This window comes from Octopus sinensis, linkage group LG27 (assembly GCF_006345805.1).
Source record: "Octopus sinensis linkage group LG27, ASM634580v1, whole genome shotgun sequence".
Taxonomy (NCBI): Eukaryota; Metazoa; Mollusca; class Cephalopoda; order Octopoda; family Octopodidae; genus Octopus; species Octopus sinensis.
In genome coordinates, this window is record NC_043023.1 from 8,625,382 (window position 1) to 8,646,561 (window position 21,180).

Below are 21,180 nucleotides of genomic sequence, written 5' to 3' on the forward strand. Positions count from 1 at the left end.
AGTGGATAAGAAATATGATTATTTGTTGGTGTCTTTAAATCTACTTTATTATCTCTTTATTTAACCTAACTTATAAATAGGAATCGGTTTCTAAGAATATTCATCGTCAGATGTGAATCCACGAAACGTCTCAGCCCATACTCTCTCTTTTACTTGTTTCAGTCATTTGACTGCGGCCATGCTGGAGCACCGGGACTTATTCTTTTGTAAGCCCAGTACTTATTTTATCAGTCTCTTTTGCCGAACCGCTAAGTAACGGGGACATAAACACACCAGCATCGGTTGTCAAGCAATGCTAGAGGGACAAACACAGACACACAAACACACATACGCATACATATATATATATATATACATATATACGACGGGCTTCTTTTCAGTTTGGACACTGTAGTGTTTGCTGTATTGACAGGATGGTCATAAATAGAATGTCCTCAATTATAGGTCTGCCTGTTCACTGCTGACCGAGTGTGCCATAGGAGTGATATTTTCACTAAGGATTTAATGCTTCTGGGTTTATAAATCTGGATTTTACTGTGAGACTAAGCGGTAACCTAGATTGTGGTTGCTTTTAAGTAACAGAAATTTAATTTTGTGTCTCACAAGTGTTTTTAAATATTGCAAGATTGATTACGATGTAGAGGATTGAGGCTATAAAGCACTGTCCTAAATGCTTTACAGCAATAATTGTCAATACTTTCTGTAACATTAGAAGAGCATAACGGAGAAAAATAAACTGAGCCCCTTACTGGGTAGCACCCACTTATATAATTCCAAAAGACATGATTTAAAGTGTTTAGTTCAGTACTCAGGGTTCGAATCCCATGGAAGTCAGTTTATTCTTTCACCATTTTTGGGTCAATGAAATCAATAAGTGAACCTTTTCCAATCAACTATTATCAATACAAAACTTTAACACAGAGTGTGTGTGTGAAAATAGATAGAGAGAGAGGGAGAGAAATAAAGAGAGAATGAAAGAATGAAAGAGAAAAGAAAGGAAGGAAAACAATGTGTGAGATAGAGAGAGATGGAATTAGAGACAGAAAGACAGAAAGCCGCCATACATACCCCAGGCCAAAATTGAACACTTCTTAATAAAAGATGACTGATATGTGTTGAATACAACAACGACGCCCAGGAAAATATGAAGTGCTTCTACAGCCATCCAGATGAAAGATGTCAGAAGGAAGTAGTGTAACAGAGCAGCCACTGCCTACAAAAACAACAAAGTTAATGATACGTAACACACACACAAGGCATTGAATATGTATTATTTTGCAGAGGTGGCGTATAGATGCCAGGCCTTGATTGATATTTTATATTAGTGACCCAGAGGGATAAATATTAAAACAGATCTTACTGAAAAATCAACAGAAAATTCATAAAAACGTCATTCAATATAAAAGTGTATTTCGTTTCATGTTTTTACCAATTCACCACATTACCATTATGTACTACTACTACTACTACTACTACTACTACTACTACTACTACTACTACTACTACTACTACTACTATAATAATAATAATAATAATAACGGCAGAAGAAGTGGAAGAATTCTGGAGAGAAATATGGTCGGCGAACGAACAACCAAAAAAAGGAGTATCAAAATAACAAACTCGGCATCTGAACAACTTTGGACCCCCATAACAACTGAAGAGGTCACCCAGGCACTGCAAAGACTAAGCAACTGGAAGGCACCTGGGCATGACAAGATCCCCAACTTCTGGTTGAAATATCTAACAGGAATGCACAAAAAGCTGGCTGAAAACTTTAACAGCATACTAGCAGAGCCAGAGACATGCCTGAATGGCTCACGAAGGGGAAAACCATCTTAATTCCCAAATCAAATGAGACAGCAAAACCAGAAAACTACAGACCAATAACCTGTCTCCCTACAATGTTCAAGGCATTTACTGCAGTGATATCGCAAAGGTTGAACAAGCACCTTGACGAAGACAAACTGTCCCCAGAAGAGCAGAAAGGCTGCCGCAAAGGCTCATATGGCTGTAAAGATCAACTAATGATTAATAAAGCCATAACTGAAGACAGCCACAGAAAGAAGAAAGGCCTCAGTATGGCCTGGATCGACTACAGAAAGGCGTTTGATAGCATCCCCCACACATGGATCCTCGAAACACTAGCCATTAACAAAGTAGCACCAACAATCATAAAATTCATAGGGCACTCTATGAATAAATGGCAAACAGTGCTACAGCTCCAAACAAAAGAGGGACTCATGAAAACCAAAGACATCCCCATTAGAAGAGGAATATTCCAGGGAGACACGCTCTCTCCACTCCTTTTCTGCTTGGCACTGTCACCTCTATCTGATATGCTTAATAGAACTGGATGAGGATATAAATGTTACGGCAAAACGATCAGCCACCTTTTATATATGGATGACCTAAAACTATACGCTGCAAATGACAAACAGCTGGAAACACTATTAAAGACAGTTCATGGATTTACCAAAGAAATAGATATGAAATTTGGATTAGAAAAATGCGCCAAAGTAACCATGAAAAGAGGAAAACTAGTTAAGAGTAGCAAGATCACACTAGATAAAACCAATGAAATAAAAGAATTAGACCAAAGCCAAACTTACAAATACTTAGGAATCCATGAACTAGATAAGACACAACACACACAAATGAAAGAGAAAATAAAAAAAGAATATTATAGACGAGTTAGATCAATACTAAAAACAGAGCTCAATGCTAAAAACAAGATAATAGGTATTAACACTTTAGCTGTCCCAGTTATAAGTTACAGCTACAATATCCTTAACTGGACACTAAATGAACTGACCAAAATAGATAGGAAACAAGAAAAATAATGACAGGATCTAGGATGCATCACCCAAAATCTGACATAGAAAGACTATATATACAACGTATAGAAGGTGGTAGAGGCCTTATACAACTGGAAAGCTACTATAAAATAACCACCATAGGACTGCAAAAATATCTACTTCAGAAGGAAGGAAAACTGATACAAATAGCGGCAAAACACGAGCAAAACAAAAACTGTTCTCAGTATTTAAGGAAGCTGACAAATACAAACAAGAAATCATACCACCTAATAAATGTGAAGAAGAAGAAGAAAAAGAATAAGAAGAAGATGAATAAACAACAAAAGCTATAAAACAAATGAAATCCAAACTAAAAATAGAACAGCAACGAACCATGATAAAACGATGGCAAGAAAAGCCCCTTCATGGTAAATACTGGACTAAACTAAACGCAAAAGAAATAGACAAAGAAAAATCCCAGCAATGGTTGAGAAGCTCAGGACTCAAAGCAGAAACAGAGGGATTTTTAATTGCAGCACAAGACCAAAGCCTCTCCCCACCAGAAATTACCAAAAACATGTAATGAAAAGAATATGTGTGTATAACTGCAGAATATGTGGAGATGGACAAGAAACAATAAATCATATTATCTCTAGCTGCCCAGTCCTGGCTAAGAAGAAATATATTCACAGACATGACAGAGTTGGAACCTACATACATTGGAAGCTATGCCAACATTATGGAATAACAACAGAAAAAAGATGGTATAGGCACACACCAGAAAAGGTCACAGAAAACGAGAAAGCAACCATACTTTGGGATATGCCGATACACACAGATAGAGAAATTAAGGCCAACAGACCAGATATAGTTGTCAGAGATCATGAAGGAAAAAAATGCATTCTAATTGATGTATCAATACCGGCAGATGACAACGTGTCTCTAAAAGAAATGGAGAAACTCTCAAAATACAAAGACCTGGAAATAGAGGTAACCAGAATGTGGAATCTAAAAACAGAAACAATTCCTATCATAGTAGGTGCATTAGGCATGATAAAAAAATATTCAGACAAATACATAACAAAAACAACAGGACTTACAAACACATATAACATACAGAAAATTGCACTACTAGGCACTGCACACATCCTACGCAGAACACTTTCCATACAATAACCCTCAGAGCATCACAACAAATCACAGCACATACCCAAGGCACACAGAGCTGCGCTCGGTAGTGAAGTGAAAGCACGCTATAAAAATAAAACTACGGAATAATAATAATAATAATAATAACAATAATAATAATATTAATAATAATAATAATGATAATATTAATAATAACAATAATAATAATATTAATAATAATAATAATAATAATGATAATATTAATAATAACAATAATAATAATATTAATAATAATAATCATAATAATCACAATAATAATAATAATAATATTAATCACAATAATAATAATCACAATAATAATAATAATAATAATAATAATAATAATAATAATAATAATAATAATAATAATATTAATAATAATAATAATAATAATCACAATAATAATAATATTAATAATAATAATAATAATAATAATAATTCTTTATTTTATTGGCACAAGATTTGAAATTTTGGTGAATAGGTTAGTTGATTACATTGACCAAAGTGCTAAGCTGGTACTTATGTTATTGATCACGAAATTTGAGAGGTGGAAGTGGAGCACAGAATGTAAAGACAGACGAAATGCCGCTAAGCCTTTTGTCCGGCGCGCTAACGATTCCGTGGCAAGTTGCGCAAGTTTGAGAGAGAGAGAGAGAGAGAGAGCGATGTTAGTCTATACTATCGATCTCATTACTCGATTGTTACCTTAACTTATCGACTTCGGAGGGAAGACAGGGTTCAACTTTATATTTCATCCATCATGGGCATCCATACATCAAAGTACTAATCAAGTATCAGGAACTATGGCATCGACTCATTTGCCTCTTCCTAAAAATGGCTGATTAGATGAGGAGATAGAATAAAATTGAATGAATGTTGAAGAGGAAACTAGTATAGACATGTGAGGTGAGCTATGTTTTTTATATAAAGGCGAGAGGAGGTTTGCAAGATGTCTTACAAAATTACAATTCAAAATTACAATTACAAAAATACGAATTAAGAATCGACCACTTGGTTTTTCTAATCATAAAAGTTTTTAGAAAAATTAACAGGAAGCGAGCATAGACATATAGAGGGAGCAAAACTTTTTATATAAAGTCACTAGGAGGCGCAGAAGATGTCTTACAAAAATACAATTACACCAATTAAAAATTGATCACTAATTACTTGGTATTTCTGATCATAATGTTATCATCTGACAATTAATCATGCTCAAATGAGAAAAGGTTCACCGTCGGTTATGGCGATGAGGGGTTTTATCGATCCGATTAACCCTTTTGATGCCAATCCGCCCGGAATCGCTTCCATTAATGTAGTTGTCAAGAAAATTCAGCGTAACACAGAATGTGACAAAGCTGGCCCTATTAAAATACAGGTAGCACTCATTATTTTCTAGCTGTATGGATTCTAGTAGCGTGAAAAAGTGTCTGGCCTAAGGTATCGAACTCAGGTCCTTACGATGGTGCGTCGAAAACCCGAAAGCACTTATCCACGCTCCCTCACTGGTCAAATGTAATATTTATAGAAATGTTAGAAGACTTTGGAAATAACTACAACATGGACTTTTACTGAATGAAATTTATTTAAGTTATAGACTTTTTTTCATAATTTTTTTTATATAAAACAAAATATGTACTGGTTTAAATGTGTTTTCACTTACCTTACAAACAGCTGTTATTTCTGTGCTATATGCTTGGAACCCAGCAAGAAAGGTAAGATAAGTGGCAGCTAAAGAAATGCACAAATTTACTAAAATCTTTGAAGCCATTACTTTCCATAGGGTTCTGAGATAATGAAAAAAAAAAAAAAATATTGTATTTAATTAACATAAACCTAAAAGAAATTGCTCAATGCATCAAAAGTTAACTACAACTGTGTATATTGGTGATAGTCATTCGAAATATAAATGATATATGAAATATTTATTTAGAATTTGTATGTAGACATGTGTAAAATAGCTGTGTATAATGATCTGTATGAGAAATAAAACATTATGTCTATTGTTTATTGTGCTGACCTGGAAGGTTTGGTTGTTTATGATGGTAGTTCTTTATATTCACACAACAAGTCAGGTATCTGTACATGTTACATTAAACGTAGGACGCGATGCTGTACACACATAATATACATTGTTGGTACATTCGTAGCAATGCTATATTATATTTGTAGGTTTTAGTCGGTGATAGATTCGATGTACAGTTGTAGGAATTACATTACAATATCTTTGTAGCAATAAAAGTAAGAATCAGCCGGACTAGTTTCAATTTTATGTTGGGATTTCATCAGCGACTGGATAATTTCTTTAACTCTCCACGGAGAGAGTTGTAAGACAGCTATCGCTAAAAGTTTAAGGACATCTGCTTGACTAATCTGTGTGTAGAATACATTCTTAGAAGCTAGTTCGATTATTATTTAGTTTATTGTTGTATGGGGAATCTGTACACCCCGTGATTGGCTAAGTGAACAATACTAGTTAGTATAAATGAGCATGCGCAGAACAGTCTGATAAGAGGTGTCATATGCGCCAATTTCTAGAGAAGTTTTGTTTTTCAACGCTAATAGGACTGTGAAGGTATTGTTGTGATTACTTGTTACTGCGTGTTTGTTAAGAACTGTTGTCTGCTTAGCAGGCTTTTGCTGAAATCGTGTGCTTTCCGCCGACGGGGGAAAGATTTTCAACCTGTGTGATTATTTTCATGAACTTGTTTACAGCTTGTTTGTAGCTTGTTTACAGGTCTTTGTTTGTTTTTTTTAACTGTCCTCATTCGACGGGGGAGGATGTGAAAAACTGTCTCTCTCGCAGGAGAAAAATTGATTTAAATTTTCTTCAAAGAGAATTCATTTGGAAAAAATATTTGTTGTATTTTTCTCTTACGGAAAAAAATGACAGTTGAAATTATTAAAGAACGAATGGCTGTATCTAAAGAAAATCCAAAAACAAGTGCGACAAGTATGGCTGCCAGACATTTTGCGGCAGCGGTCGCGGTACACCAAGAAAACATTCCACGGTCTGAGTACCAGACATATTATGTAATGTTGACGGTGAACGGGGCCATGCGAACATTGGTCCACCTACTGACATTACCATAGAAACGAGGAACAAAACAATTGTTCACAAATGGTATAATGCAGAAAACTAAAGAATTGAAAATTTACCCAAGGAGAAAATTGAGAAATGCCTCGGGCCTATATGGAAGGATGTCGCATAGGTGGCTCGAGGCAAAAATTTTGCCTCAGTAGAAGTACATTTTGTGATTGAGGAGAAAGTTCGTGAGAACTCTATGCAGACCTTAAAAACAAATGAGGTGGTAGTTCTGCCTTCATATATGGGGCGAAGAACGTCCCGGATAAAAAGTACCACCGGCGATAGATATCGCCTGGGTGGTGGCAGCACTGTTTTTTTTCCAGAGAGAATAAAATTAACTTTCCGCGGCTGGATAGCTTTTATCCAGGGAGGATAAAATTAACTTTCCGCGGCTGGATAGCTTCTATGGTCAACATCCAGTCTCTCGTATGAATGAACGGTTTCTTCTCGAAATGTTCAACATCAGGCGATTGGTTCGCTAGAGATGTCCCCTGTCTCAGCTTTTGAATGTGCTGGCTCTTGAGCCATTACTGCGAAGGATGGAGACTTTAGGGGCATTCCGCGTAATCTGAGTTGTAGAAGAACGCCTACCGCTTATGCGGGTGGCATCTCCATAATCGTGTCTGATGAATGGCAGCTACCTTGTGTAGGAAACGCCATCAAACGATACGAAACGGTAGCATGAGCAGAAATAAACCAGAATAAGTCAGTCGGTTTGCAACTCGGCACCTGGAGCGGAAAGTCGATGCCGTCCAATAACGTTGTTGAACGGAAGATCCTGTTAAAACGCTAGGGGCCTGTTTCCTGACCTTCAGATAGAGAAGATTTGTTGTGACATCACAAACAAGATGACTGCCTTAATCCGGACCTCGTCTGGAAGGGCGTTATCTCTGCTAGGACGGGCGGAGGCGACACAGATGTACATAGCTTCTGTTATTACCTACCGCCTGCCCTGTTTCGTGGTTGACCAATTTGGAGCGCTTCCTCTTCCGGAGGGACTGACCACATCTGTGGCACACTGCCTGCTGTTAAATATGACTTTCTGAACAGCTGTATAGGTTATTATGTTTGATGGTATTTCCATTGTTATTTTTATAACTAATTAACAAATGTGAGTCGAACACAGTACATAGATTAGTGAGATGATATATGAAAAGGTAGACGTTTTCTTTTTGCAAAGTAATAGAAAACCTCGAGAATGAGTCTAATTTCTTTACAGTGGTCTAGGTTTCCCCATCTATCTTCCGGTTAGTAATGAGAAATCACATGCAATTCCGGTTATTGTTTTTACTCTTATAGTGTAGTTGTTGACCTTGGAATTCTCTTCACATCCATGATTTTCCTGCAGACATCTGCCTCGTCATGCTTACCAGTGTGTAGAGACCTACAAACTGATGGACACTGTCTCAATGCATTTGAATAGTTTATAAAAGGAAATAGAAATTGAAATGCTTACTTTGAATAAACATGAATTATTACTGTCAGAATGAGACAGACAAATGATATTCCGGAACCAATATTAGAAAGAATAGACAAGAGTTGACTATTCTTTACATTCTGGTAGACATCCTGCAATAGAAACAAACAACAACGTATTATCCCCTCCTTCTCTTCCTTTCTTATATGCTAAGTCAATACTTATATAAATTATGAGTGTTCATATACGTGGGGGCCATATTCTATTACATGTTACATGATACTTAATTACAATATGAAGCACTACTATATATATAATATATGTAAGCGACATCTGAGTCCAGGTAGAATATACCCATTTCTTTATTACCCACAAGGGGCTAAACACAGAGGAGACAAACAAGGACATACATAGTTATTGAGTCGATTATATCGACCCCAGTGCGTAACTGGTACTTATTTAATCGACCCCGAAAGGATGATAGGCAAAGTCGACGTCGGCGGAATTTGAACTCAGAACGTAACAGCAGACGAAATACGGCTACGCATTTCGCCCGGCGTGCTTACGTTTCTGCCAGCTTGCAATATACCATCAGCGTTTAAACCTTGAGTTCAAATTCACTGAACGTGTATCTTATGTTATCAGTACAACTAATTCAAGGTGCATCACTGAAACGATCTGTTAACTGAGGACCGATGTACGACGTGAAATATGAGATGAATAATTAACTAGATACATTTAAAATGTGAAATTGGAATCATTTTGGTAACAAAAACAATAGAAACGAAAACAGTAATAAAGACGAGTTGAATCAGTAGTGTTCCTGAAAACACTGATAATGATAGAAACAACATCCGTGACTTGATTATTTAATCTCCGTCATTGTGATGTCAGGTGATAATAGAACCAGTATGGAGTGTACTAACATATTGGGTGAGTTCAACTCTTCGCTTAGGCTAAAATATGTATAATATATAGGGATATGGTTTTTATGGTTAATAGGAGTGTTGTAAAAACTGATAGATATTGGATACATGTGGATTATTGACACAAATTGTCAGTTAAATGAGAGGAGAGATCTTGTAAGAGAATCATGAAACGACCAATGATTAAAAGTCTAAGCTGCAAACATGTTTATTGTGCTATTAAATATCTATCACTTAGAGTAACAGTCTGAGAGTTTCAAAGCAATAGATATTAATTCCAGGAGAGATGACTGTTTCTGTACTTCACATCCGTGTTGGAAGAAATCTCACGCATTTTATTGAGGATGGCGACTTGGTGCACCAAACGGACCCCATCGTGAGTTTAAAGAAATAAACAACAGCCGTAGCAGCAAAAACAACAGTGACTTATTACAAAATATCAATGTCACATATTTACTGAAATATCCACCAACATGAAATTTAATAGGCGTTGAAATTATTTATCCATAGACACAATTGCCAATTTACAGGCAGTTAACAACACGTCATAATGTTACCAACCATTAGTATAGCAAAACTTGTAAGATGGTTACAGGAACAAAATACTTTCTTCCCAGGTACATAGCGGGACATATTACAGCCTTTTGTCGCCCAATGTTCGGAGGATTCATTCCAGTAGACACATTGGGGGTTGATGGCATTCTGGAAAAATATAAATTCTGATGTTTTAATCAAGTAATTAAAATACATATAATGAATCTTTACTAAACTAAGTTTATAAATGTTTAATTATTACTGACACTGTGAGCGTAAATATATCTATGTATATTCTCCTAATTTATATTGCATCACTATAACAATGACAGAAAAGATTAGTTATTGTAGTTCTAGAAATGTTAAATGAACTAAATATCGTGATGTTCACGATTGTAATGTGTTTTATAATAGGTCTACAAGGTCAAGCATGGCATGAAGGTAAACAACAAGAACAAGATAAAGAAGAGCAACAACAACAGCAACAACAACAACAACTGTCAACGAAATCCCAAAGAAATTAACCAAATTTAAAATACACAGCCACAATCAATGAAAGCAATATACATATTAAAACAATATACTGGTGATACTAAAATACAACACAAATAACTGCAAACATGTCCATGACAGACATTATAAAGATATAGTTATAATTGTCACTTGCAAAAGCTAAAACAACAACAACTACTGCTACAACTACTACTTGTACTATTTGTAGCGTCGTGGTCCATGTCTATTTCAGGAGGAATTAAGTATGACCTTGAAATGTAAACAAAGAACGAGAACAACAATAGCAATAATAAATAGATATTTATTACCGGATCTGTTACATGGAGTAATATTCTAATTGGTTCATCAAGATTGGTAACTGGGGCATGAACGTTAGGAATATTTACAGCAAAAATATGGCTGTTAATTTTAGTATTTGCTTTGGTATTAGATTTGTGTTGTACCTGTAAAGGGAAGCCGTTAGATAAAGTATTTAGTTTCATAGAAAAGTTTATTAACTACATCATTAAAGCATGAAACCAGAGTTGTTGTACTTCGACATCATTAAATCATATCATCACTTCAGTCAGTACAACAGATCAACACAATATATATTAGATGGAAATTCACAGCTGATGGTTGTCCTGGCTTTAAGAAATGGATAATTCGGTTTTACATCCAAACAGTTAACAATAAAAGTTGCTGGTATGACTGTGTACTTAAGAAGGTCTCTTGGTTATCACCGTCACAGAAATATCATTACCTGTGTTCAACGTCCTTGGACATTCACCATGGGATAAGTGATTTCTACAACAGATTCTAGTTGACAAGAATACTATGAGAGGAATTTGGTGGCTAAACCCGCTGAAGATTACGCTTGTGAATATTCATATGTATATATATATGTATATATATATATATATATATATATATATATATATATATATATATATATATATATATATATATATATGTATATATATATATATATATATATATATATATATATATATATATATGTATGTATGCGTATATGCTTTGTATATATATATATATATATATATATATATATATATATATACATATATGTGTGTGTGTGTGTGTGTGTGGAGGTGCAATGGCCCAGTGGTTAGGGCAGGGGCGGAGGCGATCCCTGCTGTACTCTTTCGTCACAACTTTCTCTCACCCTTTCTTTTGTTGGTCTGCTCGCTTAGACAGCGGGGTGGAGTCATTTGAAGGCTAAAACAATGCGAAGCGCATCGTGACCAGCGATGAGTAGCAACATCTGATAGCCTGGTCGGTGACGGTGATCACGGTGATATATATATATATATATATATATATATATATATATATATATCTATATATATATATACATGGTGAGAAAAGTGTTTAATTCTTTCAGACGATATAGTAATCATCTGAGAGCTCCCACCTTTTGCTTTCTCTCGTTTGGCATGTATAAGTATATACATATTTTGTATTTGATGTATGTAATGTATTTGATGCGTCTTATTTTCTTATGCCCATAAATGCCTGTACATACACACATATATGTATGTATGTATTTTTTTCCTTGTTTCAGTTATTTGACTACGGCCATGCTGGAGCACCGCCTTTAGTCGAGCAACTCGGCCCCGGGACTTATTCTTTGTAAGCCCAGTACTTATTCTATCGGTCTCTTTTGCCGAACCGCTAAGTAACGGGGACATAAACACACCAGCATCGGTTGTCAAGCAATGCTAAAGGGGCAAACACAGACACACAAACATACACGCACACACACACATATATATATACATATATACGACGGGCTTCTTTCAGTTTCCGTCAACCAAATCCACTCACAAAGGCTTTGGTTGACCCGAGTATATAGTAGAAGACACTTGCCCAAGGTGCCACGCAGTGAGACTGAACCCGGAACCATGTGGTTGGTAAGAAAGCTACTTACCACACAGCCACTCCTGCGCCTATGTATGTATGTATATGCACACATACACACACATACGACAAAGAGATGGGATAAACAAGCTTTAATTACAAATTGCAATATTTATTTCTGTGCAGTGGCAATAGCAGCACGGCTCTGAGTTCTGAGTCCCATACCACTAATTAATTGATTCATTCATAATATATTCCATAAAGTCATTTTCAAAAAGAAATTCTCCTCTATCACGATGATCACAATGCGCTTCGCATTGTTTTAGCCTTCAAATGACGCCACCCCGCTGGCTAAGCGAGCAGACCAACAGAAGAAAGGGTGAGAAAAAGTTGTGACGAAAGAGTACAGCAGGGATCGCCTCCGCCCCTGCCCTAACCACTGGGCCATTGCACCTCCACACACACATGTATATATATATAAATATATACAAAGCATATACATATACATATGTGCGGAAATACACCCCATCTCTTCTGATAATATGCAGGGGTAGGACAAAATAATGGAAACACCTTACATCATAGCATCATAATTTTGAAATGTCTATAATACCGTTAAAAGCTGGTTTATTTTTATGTTTTTTAGTTTATTATTAGTGATGCTGAATATGTTTAGCTAAATTTGCTGTTTCTATTCAGATATCATCAGAAAAAGGTAATTAAAATTCATTAAAATGACAGATCTATCGGATTTTCAAAGATATTAAATTGCTGGTGCTCGTATGGCAGGCGCTAGTGTAACGAAAACAGCCGAAATGTTTGGTGTATCAAGAAGTACTCCCTAATGACAACCTTTCTTTGAGAAATAGGGAGAGAAAAGCCTCCTTATCGAAACAAAACTCCAGAAGAAATCCAAAGCTTTCAGATAGGGACCGTCGAACTCTTACGCGAATTTTTAGAAACATTCACAAAAGTACAGCTCCCAAAATTGCTGCAGATTTTAATGACCAACTGGTCCCAGCTCAAGAGCCGGATTTCATTGGAAGGTTGAAATCAGAAGATAAACGTTGCAAAGCGTTTAGAGTGGAGTAAAACCCCACAGAATCGGTCCCTAGAGCAGTACAGCAAAAAATTCAATTTAGAAAAACTAAATCAAATTTCGCAATCTATAATATATATATAAAAATTAGAAAAAAAAAACACCTTCCATCAATTCAAAATGAACAATTAAATTACACCGTCTAGAAAATTACATATAATAGAAATATTAAATATATAATGAAAATAATATATCAATGATTAAGTAATGTGCAAAATAATAAATAAAATGTATATATAGGTATGACAGGCGCCTTCCAGCTTCCGTCTCTTATAATCACTTACAAGAATTTATTAGACTCAGAACCATGGTAGCTTTTAAAGTACAAACATGTTATTTTGAGTGCAAATATATTATTTTTTACAATAACAATATTGACAATGACTTCGAATTTTCGTTCGGCTAAACCATCATCGGTTTGTCAGAAACTGGCTTAGCAGTCCGAATCTTCCAAGTTACTGTGAATGCTTTTCTTGTTAAAGGAATACACGCCGATGTTTGATTATTTGGTGGTGTATTTTCTGAAAGAACTGTGATTTCAACACACAAAGTGCGTTAAAAGTAAATTCGCCGAGGCATAATTCAGAACAAGCGCCGCTCTGAGTTTGTAATATGCATGATAAATCACACATACACACACACGCATACATACACGCATAGAAGTGCACTCATACAAACACACAAACATGTCCATATATACATATGCACAAACATATAAACATTGGTAATTGTGTCATATTAGTATTGTTTCTTCCATTATCAAAAATGTATGAATGAATTCAAACTACTTTAGGTTAACCAGAGAAAGAAATATTTCTATTCTTGTACCATACCCTATATAGCTTATCGTCCCGCAAACTGACCATGGAAATCCTTGAAATGTTTAACAGTTCTTCGTCTTTCATATGTTTTAATAAACTCTTTGGTAAAGAAATGAAGTCCATCGTATCATCTATTTTTGAGTCAGAGTCCTGATGTATCTGGTGGAGGAAAATGGAAAATAAAATGAAATTGATACTTAAAAGAAAAACACTTCTACGACTGAATTTTGTTGACGTCATAAAAAGTTTATAAACTTTTCACAGAACATGAAGTGAAATAATTATTTCTTGGAATAGAGGATTTCGAAAGACATAGATAAAAGATTTTAGTCGAGCAACTCGGCCCCGGGACTTATTCTTTGTAAGCCCAGTACTTATTCTATCGGTCTCTTTTGCCGAACCGCTAAGTAACGGGGACATAAACACACCAGCATCGGTTGTCAAGCAATGCTAAAGGGGCAAACACAGACACACAAACATACACGCACACACACATATATATATATACATATATACGACGGGCTTCTTTCAGTTTCCGTCAACCAAATCCACTCACAAAGGCTTTGGTCGACCCGAGTATATAGTAGAAGACACTTGCCCAAGGTGCCACGCAGTGAGACTGAACCCGGAACCATGTGGTTGGTAAGAAAGCTACTTACCACACAGCCACTCCTGCGCCTATGTATGTATGTATATGCACACATACACACACATACGACAAAGAGATGGGATAAACAAGCTTTAATTACAATTTGCAATATTTATTTCTGTGCAGTGGCAATAAAAGATTTTTAAAAATTAAGTAACAGATTTCGGATCTTTTCCTTTTGAACGGCAGTTTTCAACACAATTTCTAGTTAACTAAACACTTTAAAACTTCGTACACTGGTAGAATGTGTCAAAATAAAACATTTTTTTCTCTTGGCTTTCTTGAGAAAATTGTAATTTGTAAGTTTAACAGAGTTTAATTTTTCGAATTTTAACCAATCAATAGCCTCTATTGAGCTAAAATCATTTGCTGCGTTAAACTATGTTAAACTTACAAATTACTATTTTCTCAAGAAAGCCAAGAGAAAAAAATGTTTTATTTTGACACATTCTACCAGTATACGAAGTTTAAAAGTGTTTAAGTTAACTAGAAATTGTGTTGAAAACTGCCGTTCAAAAGGAAAAGATCCCAGATTTCTTTTCAGTTCAGAATATGTGTGCGTGAGAGAGAGAGAGAGAGAGAGAGAGAGAGAGAGAGAGAGAGAGAGAGAGAGAGAGAGAGAGAGAGAGAGTACTTTGTTAGATGTTCATATAAAATTATAACAATAATCTTGAGGAAGCTTGAAAGATCTACTGATAGGTTTTGTTTTTCCTCTGCGTGTGTTGGTTTCGTTCGATTGTATTAGGAATACAATTTTATTTTAATTTACGTTGTTGAGCAGTTACTGTTTACATCTCGTTCAGAGATTTATTATTGCTTGCAGACAGTTTTTCGAAATCAGTGACGGAAGTTACTAGAAAAACACTTAAGTATTTACATACAGGTCTTCCTTTTCATCGTAAACCGGTGATTACCGCCCGTTGACAAGAGGCAACTACCTCGAAACTGCGGTCCGTGCGTATCACTTAGGCCTACGAGAGAGGGATGACCTCCCTTTGCAAATACCATAAGGGCACAGATAGTGTGCCTAAAGCCAGCTGGAGACGATGATCTCCTGGGGCTAAAAGCTACAGTAACACCCACCCTTTGTGGTTAGCCATATTGAGATAGCTATTATACTTTACGTATATTTTAATAGTATTACTTAAAGCTTTCAGCCACGGAGAGTAGTTTTTCGGAAATATGGTGTTTTGGGGAAGGAATTTTTTTTTTTTTTCACTTTGCTGTGTGAACCTGTGTTAATGGATGGGCGCATGAGGGCGGAACTCTGAAAAGGAAGAAAGCGGATCACCAGAACAGATGCACACACAGAAACACAAGCACACACAAAGAAATCATACACACTCAGGCACACGCACAACACGCTCAACACACACGCACACTCACACACGAGGCAGATCATAACGATATAGGGCGGCGAGCTGGAGGAAACGTTAGCGCGCCGGGCGAAATGCTTAGCGGTATTTCGTCTGTCGTTACGTTTTAAGTTCAAATTCCGCCGAGGTCGACTTTGCCTTTCATCCTTTCGGGCTCGATAAATAAAGTACCAGTTTCGCACTGGGGGGGGGTCGATGTAATCGACTTAATCCCTTTGTCTGTCCTTGTTTGTCCCCTCTATGTTTAGTCCCTTGTGGGCAATAAAGAAATACATATATCTAAAGCAATCACACGTCTTTGCCTTTCATCCTTTCGGGGTCGATAAATTAAGTACCAGTTACGCACTGGGGTCGATGTAATCAACTTAATCCGTTTGTCTATCCTTGTTTGTCCCCTCTATGTTTAGCCCCTTGTGGGTAGTAAAGAAATAGGTATTTCGTCTGTCTTTACGTTCTGAGTTCAAATTCCGCCGAGGTCGACTTTGCCTTCTATCATTTCGGGGTCGATAAATTAAGTACCAGTTACGCACTGGGGTCGATGTAATCGACTTAATCCGTTTGTCTGTCCTTGTTTGTCCCCTCTATGTTTAGCCCCTTGTGGGTAGTAAAGGAATATACATAGATACATTTCCGTTTTTAGAAAGAGTTCAAAACCCCAAAATTCACAGTAAAATAGTGATAAAGATGTGTGTAAACTATTATTGTTCCATATTTATTTGTGGTTTATATTTGTTTATGCAGTTTTCCTTTGTCAGCTTGTAATTGACACTACCCACTCCACAAATTTCAGACATTGTCCCTGTAGTAGGAGGATTATTATGGTAGTGTTATTGCAAAGTTATATAATCTGTGTGCTGCGTATATTATTATATTTTGTACTTAAGTTGCTATCTCTATCGAGCTCTGTAACATAACTACTTTACGTAACTATAAAAACATTATAATTCATCCTAATATATTTTATTAACTTGGGTGTTTAGAACAAACATTCAATAAGACAGTAATCAACAGAAATTATGTACCTCAGTACTTGCTTCCGTTTCATTGGTTCCATATGAAACAGCATAAGTGAGGCCGTTGAAAGTGTCCTTCTCCACTTTGGCAGCACCAATACCAAGATTAGAATATAAAGCTGTGACTGACTGCTCTCCCAGTGGAATCTGTTCTGGGATTGTTTCTATGATGTCCAGAATTCTGTAAGAAAACCGAGAAAACAACCTTCAGTTGAGAGTATGTTTCATGTATGTAATTAGATATAGGTTTAATTATATTAATTATATTGATTAAAAATTTTTTTCACATGACTATTGCAAATGTTGCTTCTGTCGTTGTTACTGCTATTGCTAATACTGTTTCCGCAACATCGCCACCGCCACCGCAACAACAACCACCACTACCAACACCATCACCACTACCACCAGCAACAGCGGCAACAACAGCAAGAATAACAATTGCTACTACTACAACTACAACCACGGCTGCTGCTGCCGCCACTGCTTCCACTGCTGCAACCCCTGCCCACCGCTGAAGTTGCTACTGCTACTGCACTAACAATAAATGAGATGTGAATTTTACCTGTTGACACTTCTATTAAATTGTTCTGCCTCAAACAAAATCTTCTCCGGTGTGTTTATCATACTGTTGATACTAGGAAGTACGTTGTTCAGTGTTATATTGACGGACACATTCGATGTCAATGGCACCATTTTCTCAAGTACAACTACAGCCAAGTCAATATCTTCTTTTTTGAAATACACTGATTTCTCGGAAATATATAGGAACTTTGTTGAAACAGGTTCAAAATTTTCTGCAACGAAAAGTTTAACAAAACAGTGACTGTAACAGCTGCTTTGAGACGAAATTATGTTGTGTCTGGGGAAAGAAAACGAAGTTGTAACGAAATATTAGATGCAAAGTAAGCACAGCAATTAATGAATCACTTGAAGTTCATTAACGTCTCCAACTTAATGTGGTGCAGAAATTGCTAAATGTGTTCAGTTCATCAGTTGTATACTCATTGTTATATATCCTTAGTGTCTCCTACTTTGCAGCATTAAATGGGATCGTTTATAGTTTGAGACATACTTGAATGTGTGAGTGTGGTAAGTAGCTTCCTTACGAACCACATGGTTCCGGGTTCAGTACCACTGCGTGGTACCTTAGGTAAGTGTCTTCTACTATAGCCTCGGGCCGACCAAAGCCTTGTGAGTGGATTTGGGAGACGGAAACTGAAAGAAGCCCGTCGTAAATATATATATATATATATGTGTGTATGTGTGTGTGTGTATGTGTGTGTGTGTGTGTGTGTGTGTCTGTGTTTGTACCCCCAACATCGCTTGACAACCGATGCTGGTGTGTTTACGTCTCCGTAACTTAGTGGTTCGGCAAAAAAGAGACCGATAAAATAAGTACTAGGCTTACAAAGAATAAGTCCTGGGGTCGACTTGATCGACTAAAGGCGGTGCCCCAGCATGGCCACAGTCACATGACTGAAACAAGTAAAAAAAAAACTAATGAGCTGTAATACATCAGCCTTCAGAAACAGCAGTCAATCTGAACGAAATTATTCTTCCAATGACAAAATACAAAACGAGTCGTAGTTCTAATTCTTAATATTGCTCAGACTTCCTCAAGGCCATATGAAAAAATCTCAGCATTTAAGGCTCACCAAAATATTCAAAATTTTACGGTGATAAATGAAAGTGATAAATTGTTCACATTCTATGGTGCGCAACTATGTGGGCAGAATCATTGAACATTTAAATATTTTACAACCATCAGCATCACGTAATGTATTTACAAAGATATGAACCGACATTATCTCTCTCAATTTCCGGTGGGGATGCCGTAATTCGTTACGAAACCATAATATAAGACCAAGAACATGAAGAGCTTTATAAGTCAATGGTGAGTTCTACCGTGTTAGCAGTGCTATTAACTAACATTCTAAAGCTATTCCTACTGAAAACGAAATTAGATTTTCGTATACGAAACATCATAAGAAATGATTGGGAGTTCAAACTTCTATAAAAGAAACCTGTAGAGATAAATTTATAAAGTGATTATCTCTATTGTTTTTCCACTATTGTATTTCCGTGGCCATTCTACAAAAAGTCATTAAAATTTTAACGATATAATATTAAATTCAAATCTAAGTATTAACTTCTGTCATAAAGTTTCCGTAACGGATTCAAATTGATCCCCCTTTGGAGAACATGAACACATAATATGAGAGCTCAAAGAAAAATTACTACGTATTACTACTTGGTAGATGACTTTAATCAGAAACATATACACATACACACATACAGTAATTGTAATGAACACTCATACAAAGACATACACAGGTCCTCTTGATGCTGAAACTATTAATAAATCTGCTGTAAGAGTATTTCGAAACTGTTTTTCACTCACCTTCATCAATGCCTTTGATGGTGATGTTCTTTAGTTCTCTAGTGATCCACTCTGTATTGTTACACTGAGACATGTCTGGCTCTTGCCACACACCGGTAAATGGCGAACACTTCCTTGATGTCATATATGGACTTGTTGTTCTGGATGAACTGAAAAATTTTTATCAAATATGTCCCATCGTTTTATTTCATCAATCACATTGGAATGCAAGAATTACGTTGATCTCTCTTTACTCTCTCTTTTAATCTTTTATTTGTTTCAGTCCTTTGACTGTGGCCATGCTGGAGCACCGCCTTTAGTCGAGCAAATCGACCCCGGGACTTATTCTCTGTAAGCCCAGTACTTATTCTATCGGTCTCTTTTGCCGAACCGATAAGTGACGGGGACGTAAACACACCAGCATCGGTTCTCAAGCAACGCTAGGGGGACAAACATACACACACAAACATGCACACGCACATATATATAAATATATATATATATATATATATATATATATACGACGGGCTTCTTTCAGTTTCCGTCTACCAAATCCACTCACAAGGCTTTGGTCGGCCCGAGGCTATAGTAGAAGACACTTGCCCAAGATGCCACGCAGTGGGACTGAGCCTGGAACTATGTGTTTGGTAAGCAAGCTACTTACCACACAGCCACTCCTGCGCCTATCTGTTTGTAATTTGTTCTTATAATCTAGTTGATCTAGTTAGACCAAGTAAAAATTATGTCACATTCTCAATAAAATGGAAAACACCAGTGTTAAGGGATTTGAACTGACGGACATGAATTCTATAATCTAAATCTCTGTAGGTGTTTTATTTAGTAAACTGCGTAACATTCTCTAAGAAAAATTTAAAAAGGGAAAACTTCAAAATTTGTGAAGAGAGAAAACAATCCAAACGAACCAGTTTCTGGTTGCTACGTTTCCATGACAAGGAATCGTCGCATTAGTTCCTACTTTTGTCATTGGCCAATTGAATGCACCATTGTTAGTTGATGTGTCTTCGTTACAAAACACTGAAAAATATACAAAACGTAGATATGAGATATGCACGAGAGAAGACTTTAGTGTAATTTATAAATTGAAAATACTGGTAAAATATTGGTAAAGGTGAGTGATTAAGTAATTGTATTTTAATCAAGTTAGTAGTAGTAGTAGTAGTAGTAGTAGTAGTAGAGAGAAGTAGTAGTAGTAGTTGTAGTAGTACGAGGAGGAGCAGGAGTAGTTATATTATTATTATTATTATTATTATTATTATTATTATTATTATTATTACTATTATCATTGTTATTATTATTATTATTATTATTATTATTATCATTATTATTATTATTATAATCATTATTATTATTATTGTTATTATTATTATTATTACTATTATCATTGTTATTATTATTATTATTATTATTATTATCATTATTATTATTATTATAATCATTATTATTATTATTGTTATTATTATTATTATTATTATTATTATTATTATTATTGTTGTTATTATTATTATTATTATTATTATTATTATT

The 21,180-nt window shown here is 35.8% G+C and overlaps 2 protein-coding genes across 2 annotated transcripts in view; both read right to left on the reverse strand.

Moving 5' to 3' along the window:
• Window positions 1–21,180, reverse strand: part of LOC115225510 (adhesion G-protein coupled receptor G6-like) — a 223,454-nt gene that overhangs the window by 5,119 nt on the left and 197,155 nt on the right. Inside the window, exon 10 of the mRNA XM_036513859.1 lies at window positions 1,069–1,213. Coding sequence (XP_036369752.1) covers window positions 1,069–1,213 — 145 coding nt within the window. The remainder of the gene's footprint in view (window positions 1–1,068; window positions 1,214–21,180) is intronic.
• Window positions 10,752–19,796, reverse strand: LOC118768120 (adhesion G protein-coupled receptor A2-like). Its single transcript, XM_036513975.1, has 5 exons — window positions 19,657–19,796; window positions 17,818–18,049; window positions 17,265–17,436; window positions 14,228–14,376; window positions 10,752–10,876 (listed from the first exon to the last, which is right to left on the reverse strand). Exons 1-5 carry the CDS (start codon window positions 19,778–19,780, stop codon window positions 10,864–10,866), a joined length of 690 nt encoding a protein of 229 aa, XP_036369868.1. The 5' UTR covers window positions 19,781–19,796; the 3' UTR covers window positions 10,752–10,863.